This window comes from Myotis davidii, unplaced genomic scaffold (genome assembly GCF_000327345.1).
Source record: "Myotis davidii unplaced genomic scaffold, ASM32734v1 scaffold132, whole genome shotgun sequence".
In the NCBI taxonomy this organism is placed as follows: Eukaryota; Metazoa; Chordata; class Mammalia; order Chiroptera; family Vespertilionidae; genus Myotis; species Myotis davidii.
Genome location: NW_006285258.1, coordinates 2,972,332 through 2,983,835, shown reverse-complemented (window position 1 = coordinate 2,983,835; position 11,504 = coordinate 2,972,332). Strand labels below are relative to the sequence as shown.

Here is an 11,504-nt window from a genome sequence, read left to right as displayed (position 1 = left end):
GAAGAAGGGAGGGAGGCAGGGAGGGAAGGAGACAAGGAGGGAGGGAGGGAGGGAGGGACCAGATAGGACCTTCAGCTTTGAAAAGGAACAAGAGCAATTTGTCTCTGAGGCAGGGGGAAAAAATGAGTAAAGTTACAACTTGGGAATGAAGGAGGAGGATAGGGAAAAGTATAAGTTGAAGATGCGCATCTCAGAAGGCCTCCATTTTTTTATTTTTTATTTTTTTTTTAGAGAAATAGGAGACGAATTTTGCTTCCAAGAGTGAAGGAGATCATGACAAACTTGAGGACTTGAGGGAAGGGCAAAGGCTTATAACACCTGTGGGAAGGACTGGAAAGAGGAGCAAAGTACAAATGAGAGGGACCCTGAGGGTTAGCACAGTCTGAAAAGCATTCTTTGTTGTGGTACTAAATACAGTTTTAGGTGATCAGCTCCAGTAATCCAGGTAAAGAGAGTCAATGAATGATAATGAGGAGGCTGATGATGGTGTTCACAAAACAACACTATCAACAATAACTAGCACATGCCAAGGAATTCAGGAACTCAACCTGAGCAGTGTGTTGTGTAGTGTTGACATGAATGGGCTTGGCAGTCAGAACTCCTAGATATGAATCCCAGCTATTCCACTTCAAGCTATGTTACCTTGGTCAAGTTACTCAATTAAAATGGTCATAAAAGTACGGTACTTACCTTGTTTTTATAACAATTCAATCAGTTCATTCATGTAGACTATTTAGAACAGTGCTAGACACATAATAAGTATTTGTTAAATGTTAGTTATGCTTATTACACAGTGTTCAGGCTAAGTTGAGGATGATAGAAGTTCACAAAGCTACAAAAATATCACAACTCTCAGCACATAGTCAAGAGCAAAATTATCCACGAGAAGCATCGATATAACCATATCAAAGATCAAAAATAATCTCAGCTACCAGCCGCACCTATGACAGACATCCTTTTCCTGATATTGTTGAAATCCAAAAAGGCAAGCAATTGGTAAGTAACTAGTGTTCCCAATTCTTCTATTGTTATTGTCTCTGGGGTCCGAGACTTAAAAATGAACCCCAAATTTCTTGCAGCAGTCACTAGAGCCCCTTCATCAGGTGATTGAACTTGATAAATCAGCTGTCCTAAAAGGAAAAAAAAACAGGTGGATTAAACAACAACCAAGAAAGGGTATTTTGAAAAAGGAAAATAAACATATGTATGAATACTAAAAAGAATAGCCTAACAGTCATAGAATGCCAACACCAACTCCAACTCATTCTTCAATACTCAGCCCAAGTGACAGCTCTAGAAATCAAACATTTTCTACTCACCAACCAGCTGGAGCAGGTGCCTATCCTGTAAGCTATGCATACTACCAACGTAACTCTTGTCATCTTATTTTAAAAGATACTTGATGCTGAGTGTGCCTCTCCACTATGATGGAAGTTTCTTAGGTCAGACACCATACCTTTATATTTTCAGTAACAGGAGATGTACCATGAAAGTTTCATAAGCTAAAGCAGTTAAAATCTATTAACTCACATAATCCTCATGGCCAGCCTTGGATATAGGGGTTATTAAAATTATTATTTCTCTAGTGAAACTTATGATTGGAGAGGTTATGATTTTTTCAAAATCACACAGTCAATAATGTAGCTGATATTCCAAATTCCACTTCAGTCTGCCACTAAGTATCCACTAAGTATGAGAAAGTATATAAGAAATTCCCTAAAATTTAAGGAATCAAACCAGATGTTAATCCTTGGCACCTGGTAATGTGTATGCATTAAGGTGAGGGTAAGAGAGAGAAATAATGAAGAAAATAACATAAAAATACACTTTAAAAACCAGTATGTGTAAAGTAAGCCTTTCTACATAAAATTACTATGTTATATTTGTATGTAAAAATCAATTAGAAAAAGTAGACAGAGCTAGATTCATATATACTGATTTATAATGATGGCCAAGGTAAATTGTTAAGAAAACAAGCTGTGTATTAGTGTATATACTGTGATTCCTTTTCATTAAAAACAAACAAACCATCTACTATCTGTAACTAGAAAAGGTGAAATGATTCACACCAAATGTTACCATCGGTTACCCCTATATTGGAATTATTAGAAATATCACATTACAAATATTTAATAGATTTCAAGACATAAAAGAGAGGCATGAAATTAAGCAGATCTGAAAAAGTATTAAAGGTCTTGTAGAAATTAAAAATAAAAAAAACTAAAGATTAGATACAACCAGGGAAAGAATTAGTGTGCTGAAAAAATAAAATAAAATTCCAAAGTATATCCCAGAGAGATAAAGAAATGGAAAAATGAGAGACGTGTTAGAAGACATAGAGAATATAGGTCCAGAGGGATGTTTGCATGGAACAGACTGACAGATCTCTGAGGGGACAGGTGACAAGGAGACAAGAATAAATTAACCAAAGAACTTATATGCATATATGCATAGCCCATGGACACAGACAATAGTGTGGTGAAGGCCTGGGCTGGGGCAGGGGTTGGGTGGGGAGGAGCAAAGGAGTAGATAATGCAGGACATCTGTAATACTGTCAATCATCAAGGACAAAACTACGGCTTGAATGTAGTCTCAACAAGAAAAATATACACAAGTGTATGTGTGCATATATATATATATACATATACACATATCTATCACTCACATATCTATATATAAAAGGCTAAGCAACCATTCGACTGTCCGACTGGTAGCTATGATGTGTAATAACCACCAGGGGGTAGACGCTTAACACAGGAGCTGCCGAGCTGCGGTGAATTGGCAGCTGCTGTCTCTGGTGACCCAACCAGAACCAGAAAGGAGGGAGCCTGATTCCAGGGTGCGTCATCCAAAAACCACCCTCTCACAATCCAGAACCCCTCGGGGGATGTTGGAGAGCCTGCCAGCCAGGCCAAGGAACCCCACCTGCTAGAGGGACCCTGCTCACTCCACAGACGACCTTTGAGCCATGGCGCCACCCCAGGTGCAGCCAGCTGGGGAGGGACTTCGAGAGGTTGGCTCCAGGTTGTGTCCAGCCCGTCTCACCCAGTCCCACCCCACTGGCCACCTTCAAATTAAGTTCCTTTCAATGTGCATGAATCTGTGCACCGGGGCACTAGTATACATATAAAGAGTCTACAGTCTATATATACAGTATTTCACTTTTGAATTGAATTACTTGGCTGGTACTTCTTTGTCAATAGTTGGTAGCAGAAAGAAAAAATAACTTGCAAATAAAATAGTTTGGGCTTGATTGGAACAAGAAGCTGATTCATTAACACCATTATCTACCCACCTCATCACTTTAATATTAAAGTGGCCCACCTAATTTTGTTCTATTCTAGGAACTCTGAGCTTCTAAACAACCATCTTACTAAGTGTGAAAACTTGTTCATACTGGGGACTATATAAGAGTATTATTTTATCAGTATAAATCTACCCCCATTACTGGAAAAATTCATTAATACCACACACCTGATAGTCATCTGTATCTATTAAATGTGTATGTCAATAATTGAGAGATAACTGGAAACTATTCAGGATATAAATAAATATAAAGAAAAGCTAGTGTAGTAGATAAACCCCCATGCAAAGTGGTATTTTTAATTAGAAAATCCTTCCAGTTCCAAACGTTTTAAATAAAAATACCAGTTCTGATTCAAAAACCAAGGCTCACCGCTTAAACACACTTTCCACTTACCTGCACTGTTTTCCTCTGACATGACAGTGTGGCAGAGAGCGAGTAACCTCAGGAATTCATGCACTTTGGGATCACCCAGCTTAATGGATTCCATCAGCGAGGGGTCAAAAAACTGAAATGTTTTATCTACTTGGGGGTTGACTGAGAAATCCACAGGCTTTTTTTTCTGTAGGGGAACAACAACAAAAAGAACTGAAAACATGGTTCCAACAATCATCTTTTAAAATTCAAAAACATTTCCTCTAAGCATTGTTAGTGCTCATATGATTTTTCAGCATCAAACGTCTGGCACTAAAATGGCTTTCTGTTTCCTTACTGTTAAATATTGCCTTCTCATTTCAGAGCCATGCAGCAGATAGTGAGCCTTCCAAAAGCCTGTGAGGGGAAATTATCCAATGGCTGTAAAAATCCTCAAATGCTTATTGCAACTCCAAAATACAGGGAAACCCTGCAAACTGGGAGGTTTTTTTTTTTTTCCCAAAATGTACTCGATAGCAAAACGTGATCAGACTTGAACTCATTTTGATTGCAATATCTGACCTGGATTGACATGTGTCTAGTTATAGATTTTTTAGCCTGCTTGGTGTGAATTAATACTTTCTGATACAAAAATACTGTGTTTGACTATAGAATACTTTCTCAGATCTCACTGGAGATATTGCATAATATAATGACAGAATTAAAATCAGCATCTTGAAGGGATATTTGCACTCACATGTTCATTGCTGCATTACTCACAATAGCCAATAAGTAGAAATAACAGAAATGCTCGTTGACAGACAAATGGATAAAGAATATGTGGTATAAAATCCAAGATGGTGGCAGAGTAAGTGGAAGCTATATTCACCTCCTTCCAAGACCAAGCTGGAATTACAACTAAAGTATAGAGCAATCAACCTGAATAAAACCTAAGACCAGGTAAACTGAAGTCATATAACCAAGGGTTTACAAAAGACACCACATTGAGACTGGTAGGAAGGGCAAAGATGTGAAAAAAGCTGGACCTGCTCACACGGGCAGTGGTTGAGATCCTGGAGGGATACCTCAGCTATAAAGGTTTCCCCTAAGAATGTAGGGTCTCAACCCCATACCAGGCTCCCAGCCCAGAGCATCAGAGACAGGAAGAGATGCCCATATAACATCTGACTGGAAAAATCAGCATGGATCCTGCCTTTCAGGGAGAAACAGGAGTCTGATAGAGACACAAGTACTCACTTAAAGGGCCAAAGCACAAAATCTCATTCCCAGCCACTCACCCCCGGCACCAGTGGATGGAGGGCAGAGCAGACTAGAGCCACATGAGGAGAGACTGGGGTTTGTGGCTCTGGGGAGAGAGCTGAAGGGACAGCCACCAGGATCCCTGTGCTGAGTTCCCCTCCCACACCACAGACACCATCTTTTTGGGTAGAACACTCCCCTCTTTATGGAATCAGCCTGGGGGAATGTAACAGCCTTACCCTCTGGACTCCCTGTTGTCCCAAACTGCAGAGCTCACACCCTACTGAGGAGTCAGCTGCCTGGGTAAGGGTGTGGACTTCTGAGCAGACTCAGGGGGTGACAGTGTGGCTCTGGGGCAGGGGCCACACTTCCCACCTCTCCCCAACCTCACAAGACATCCGAGAGCCCCACCCTCCCAACTCCCTGTACCCCCCACCCTGCTGAGCTCAGGCTCCCACAGAACTGGGACAGATTGAGTTGTGTGGCGTTAGGGCAGCAGCCATTTTCTCTTGCATGTCCAACTGGTACAGAGCCCTCCCTTCACACAAACAAATTTTTGTCTGTTTGGGCCTGATAAGCTCTGCTGGCCTCACCCTGACAACTCCCTGAGACCCCACCCTAACACAAAGGTCTGCATGCACCTGGTGAGTGGCAGCTAGACTTGGTATATCCTGCAGTTTTGCTGAGTGGCCTCAGACCCACCATTAGCACCAAGACTGAACCTGTATCACCCACCCTTACCTGGTGATTCACTAGAACCTTCCTAATGCAACTCGAGCACCACCATAGGCTCTTTCAGTGACTGAGTGTAACAGGCATCTGGCAGACAAAGGCAGGCAGAGGCAGATAACAGGGTGCCTTGGGTCTTTTGCACACTACCCCTGGGCTCAGTGCTGGTGAAGGCCAGCAATAGGCAACAGCTTGGACCTTCTCATGCACACCCAGGCCCAGCAGAGGCAGCCACAAACTGTGGACCACATTGTATCTCAAACAGGTTGCCCAGGGCCAGTCACAGGCAGCATCTGATATTGACCTGCACCAGAGTCTTTATTAAGAGGCCCCAGAACCAACTCACCCAGTGGCCAGCTTCAGACTACATCAGAGCAGGATCCAATTACCTTCACAAGGGAAATCTCAGGAGGCACCAGACCCTGCTGAGGCAAATTCCACTTAGTGTGGTCAGTACCTACACAGCAGCTCATACACTGTGGTCAAGGTCAATCCCCAAGTCAGCCAGCCTGAGGGTCAAACCCATGCACAAATAGACCAATACCAATCCAGACTCAGTTACAATGGGAGGGCTCACATAACCCACATAAGTCATTCTTGAAGCACCCAGCTCAGGTGATCAAGGAAACTGCACCATTGAATCCCACGGGACACTTAATACGTAAGGCCACACTACCAAGACTGGGAGATAGAGCAGATCTATCTAACACATAGACACAAACACAAAGAAGCAGTCAAAATAGGGAGACAAAGAACTATGCCCCAAATGAAAGAACAGGGTGAAATCTCCAGAAAAAGAGGTAAGTGAAGTAGAGGCAAGCACTTTAATAGATACAGAGTTCAAAAAAAATGGTAATAAGTATGCTCAAGGAATTTAGTGAGAAAAAGGATATAGTAACCACAAAAAAGAACCAGTTAGAAATAAAGAATGCAATATCTGAAATGAAGAATATACTAGAAGGAATAAAAGTAGATTGGATAAAGCAGAGGACTGAATCAGCAATTTGGAAGACAAGGTAGCAGAAAAGATCCAATCGGAGAACTTTTTACTGTACACTTAAAAATTTGTTGAGTAAAAAAAAATTAAAGAAACGGGGTTCAATAAAGAACAGAACAAAATAGTGAAAGACAGTTCAATAGTAAATAAGATCCCTATTAATTCACTGACTTCTAGAAAGCACAAAATGTACTTCTAAAAGTTTATAACTCAAAGTGCTGGTCCTGTGATAATGTCTTTGCAAAAACAATTGATGGGAAAATACTTTAATAAACACTGTCTTGGATACTGTGGAATAAAATTATCTATATAATAAAAGCCTAAGCAACCATTACAGCAGAATGACCAGAATGACCAATCACTATGACACACACTGACCCCCAGGGGGCAGATGCTCAACACAGGAGCTGCCCCCTGGTGGTCAGTGCGCTCCCACAGGGAAAGCGGCACTCGGCCAGAAGCCAGGCTCACAGATGGCAAGCACAGCAGTGTTGGCGGGAGCCTCTCCCGCCTCTGCAGCAGCGCTAAGGAGCAGTGAGCGGAGCAGTAAGGAGCAGCGCTAAGGAGCAGTGAGCGGAGCAGTAAGGAGCAGCTCTAAGGAGCTGTGAGCCAAGCGGTAAGGAGTAGTGAGCTGGTGTACGGTAAGGAGCGAGGGGTCCCAGACTGCAAGAGGGATGTTCACCTGCCGACATCCCAGACTGAGAGAGGGTGCAGGCCAGGCTGAGGGACACCACCACCCCTGCAGTGCAAGAATTTTATGCACTGGGCCTCTAGTCTATATATATAAAAGCCTAAGCAACAGGCCGATCAGCCAACTGGCCAACCGGCCAGTAGCTATGATGCGCAATGACCACCAGGGGGCAGATACTCGATACATAGGCATGTAAACATGGAACAGACTTATGAATCTCAGAGGGAAGGGAGAAGGGGGGAGGGCGGGAAGAGATTTAACCAAAGATCTTATATGCATACTAGAGGCCCAGTGCACGAATTTGTGCACCAGTGGGGTCCTTCAGCCTGGCCTGCAGGGATCAGGCTAAAACTGGCTCTCCAACATCCCCCAAGGGGTCCTGGATTGCAAGAGGGCACAGGCCAAGCCAAGGGACCCAACCAGTGCTCGAATCCATGCACCAGGCCTCTAGTATATTATATCCAAATATATGGGAAGACTTGTAAATAAGACACTCAATTAGTTGTGTTTATCCCAGAATCATAGAGACTTATTTAATCTCAGATTTTTTTGCATCACAGATTATTTTGTCCATGTAATAAATTTTGAACAAAATTTATTGGGGAGGAATATGATCAACTCACTAATAAGGAGTAAAATACACACTAACCTTAGATATCCCTGAATACTCCCACCTCCCCACCCCACAAAAGAAATTGTGACTCAAAAAGATAATAGCCAAACTGTTATTCAAATATAAAGTCAACAGATGGTTTTGAACAGATATTTCTTAATACTTCTTGAAACCGAAGATAATTGGAAAAAACCTGGGAAAGAGACTAGTTGGTGGTGAGCACCAAATCTCTCTAAGTGAAGGACTAAATCTAAGAGAAATGGAGACATTAGCACGGCACAACAAAATATACAGGGTTGGGCAAAAGTAGGTTTTTTGCTATAAATACACAAAACACAGTTTATTCTTGTATTATTTTTTTAATCCTCACCCGAGGACATGCTTTTATTTATTTATTTATTTATTATGTGCCATCACCTTTTATCCCCTCTATGCCCTCTACCACCTTCACCCATCCCCCTCCACCCTCGCAATCACCACCCTTGTCCATGTCCATGAGTTCTCTCTCTTTTTTTTCTTGCTTGTATTGATTTTTAGAGAGAGAGAGAGAGGAACACATAAATGTGAGAGTGAAGTATCAATTGCTTCCTGCACATGCCCCAACCAGGATCCAACCTGCAACCTGGGTATGTGCCCTGACTGGGAATTGAACCCATGCCCTTTCAGTGTACAGGACGATGCTCTAAACAAGTGAGCTACTCTGGCCAGGGCTATTTTTTTACTGTTATTTATTAATTACTGTATTATTTTCCATACAAACAACTGCAGACCTACTTTTGCCCCACCCTGTATATATTATATACCTTAACTATGTTGAAAAGATAACTAAAAATTTGGGAAAATATTCTGATTTCCTCATTTAACATTTGAAGGTCAGAAGATATCATTTGAAGATTTAAATCAACTAACAGAAAGCCATATATATTTTAGATAAATAAGTATCATTAATAAAAATAATAAAAAAATATCAGGGGAAAATACAGTAATTTCATCACTATTCATATTAAGAAATTTATACATATTGCCATAAGAAAATAGAGTTAAGAGCATTACACAAACTCTTGAAAGTAGATAGTAGAAAAATTATGTAATACTTTCCTAAATATTACAAGAAATGTATACAGACAAAAAGGATAACCTAAAATATTATAACAGAACTAAGAGAACACATAACCTAATTTAGGTGGTCCATCACTTATTTTAAAAAGTTATAGAGTCAATAGTGTGTGTATGCAACTGTGTGCCATTATATGTACACTGAGATTTTTGTGATTGGAGTGCATGTAAGTTTGCCATCTCTGCTTGCTTAATTTTACATGGCTGCCATTTCTTATCAATATTATGGATATGTGCTATTTGTCTTACTATTATGTGTCTATAATTCACTGTAAAGCTTTTTGAAATGAGGCATAGTATAGGTCAAATGAACAAGCAAATAAAAATAGAATAAATAAAATAACAAGTTTGAAAGTTTGGAATGCAAAGCAAAATCTAAGCCTATGCTGTACACAGAGACATACCTAAAATAAAGTCATTCAGGAACATTGAAAATAAAAGGTGGGCATATGGATATGAAAAGAAACCAGAAGTCATGATCTTAATAGCAAATAAGGTTGAATTCAGGCCAGGAAAAATTAAATGAGTCAAAGAAGAGCTCTTTTAACATTGAATTGTGTAATTCATAATAAAAATGTAACCACTATAAATCATATTTATGCTCTCCAAAATAGCAAAACAAAACAAAAATTTCAGGAGCAGGAGAGAGATTATCAGAACACTTTAATTAACCTATTTAATCCAAAGAGATAATATAGATAAAAGATAAATAATGAAACATAAAACCTAAATAATGTAATTAATAAGATAGTACTAAATGACATTTAGCTAATTTTATACTTTGAAAACAGAATATACATATGCTTTCTTTTTAAGGACCCTGGAACATTGAACATAATAAGCCACAAAGAAAACTCAAAAAAATCCAAAAAGTAGAAATAATGCAAATATATTATTTTATTAAAAGTATAATCAAGTCAGAGGGGAAAAGCCCCTACCACTTGGGCATTTTAAAACTCTTTCTTAAAATGGTTCAATATAGATATTCAAATAGACATGATAAAAATAAAGATACTTTCATAAACTACATACCCAAATCCATGTGATAAAACTAAAGTAGTGTTCAGGGGGAAATTAAAAACCATAAATATTTGTATTTTTAAAAAGGGAGAATAAAAGTAAAATGTTAAACATCTGAGTAAAAAGTTGGGGGAAAAATAACAAAAGAAAGCTAAGGAGTAAAGAAAGAAGGCATTAATAAAAATAAAAGCAGAACTTATTGATTAAAAGACAAGAAAATACGTATGTATATATAAATAATAAATTCAAAAGCTGTATTTTATGTGGAAGAAAGGGGCAACTAATCATGAAGGGAAAAAATAAGAAATGAGAAAAACAAATAGCCACAGATAAAGAGGAAATTAATAGAATCATAAGAGATCTCTTTGTTCAAGTCTTTGCAAATAAATTTGGACATCCTATTGAATTAAAGAATATTGTAGGAAAATATAATTTTCCAAACCATTTCAGAAAAGTTAGAAATTCTAAACAGATAAATACTATGGGAAAGAAAATATCATTATCAAAGGGCCACCAGCCGAACACCACCAGGTCTACATGATTTTACAGAAGAATTTTATGAAAACTTTAAGGCACGGACCATTTGAAATATCCTATGGAATACTAAGTAATGAAAAAACATGCTTTGTAAAGCAAATATAACATTGGTAGCAAAGCAAACATTACCCCCAAAATGAACAGTGAAGACTAACATGTCTTACAAATGCCAATGCATATCCTATATTATAAAAGAGAAACATGCAAATTAACCATCCCTCCGCTATGCTCAAGCCATGCCCACCAGCCACACCCACCAGCCAATCAGAGTGGCTATGCAAATTAACCTGACAAAGATGGTGGTTAATTTGCATACACAGGTGTCAAGCACCACAGGAGGTGACAGTAGCCAAGGCCACGGGCTCCTGGGCCTCTTGCTGGCCGAGGAGGCGAGGCCTGCTGCGCCAAGCCATGCCTGCGGGTTCCCAGGACCTTGCTGGCAAAGAACAGAGTGGGAGAGGAGCGGGCGGAGAATGGGAGGTTTGGAGGACTTCACAGAGCAGGAGACCACTGGACATAGAGCAGAGCGAGAGAGAGAGGGCAGCTTGGAGGGTGTGGCTCCCTCTGTCACCCCAGCTTCCTCATCACAGCTGTGGAAACTGACAGCAGGGAGGAGGAAGTCCCAACCCCACAGAATCAGCCAGAATCAGCCTTTGGTCAGACAGCTCTCAGTGGCCTGACAGCCAGGACTTTCATTCACCTGCAATTCAGACCGTGACAGTAGAGAGGTGGGACTATGTCTAAAGAACAACTGTTGATACAACATAGCTCTGCAGCTGAAAGATGCCGGTGTTATTGACAGAAAATGTCTGCAGAGCAGCATGCGTCTGAGCTTGAAAGAAGGCGGGGCCTGCGACAGGATGTATCTGAAACCAGGTCTGGG

The 11,504-nt window shown here is 40.3% G+C and overlaps 1 protein-coding gene across 5 annotated transcripts in view; it reads right to left on the bottom strand.

The window, feature by feature from the left end:
* The window catches only part of ATP8B4 (ATPase, class I, type 8B, member 4), a 220,759-nt gene that overhangs the window by 62,809 nt on the left and 146,446 nt on the right, over positions 1-11,504 (bottom strand). For all 5 annotated transcript variants that reach the window (XM_015558941.1, XM_015558943.1, XM_006756016.2 and 2 more), the window contains 2 exons: positions 3,701-3,866; positions 942-1,130 (listed from right to left, as the gene is read on the bottom strand). In XM_015558941.1, the coding sequence (XP_015414427.1) occupies positions 942-1,130; positions 3,701-3,866 (355 nt within the window). The remainder of the gene's footprint in view (positions 1-941; positions 1,131-3,700; positions 3,867-11,504) is intronic.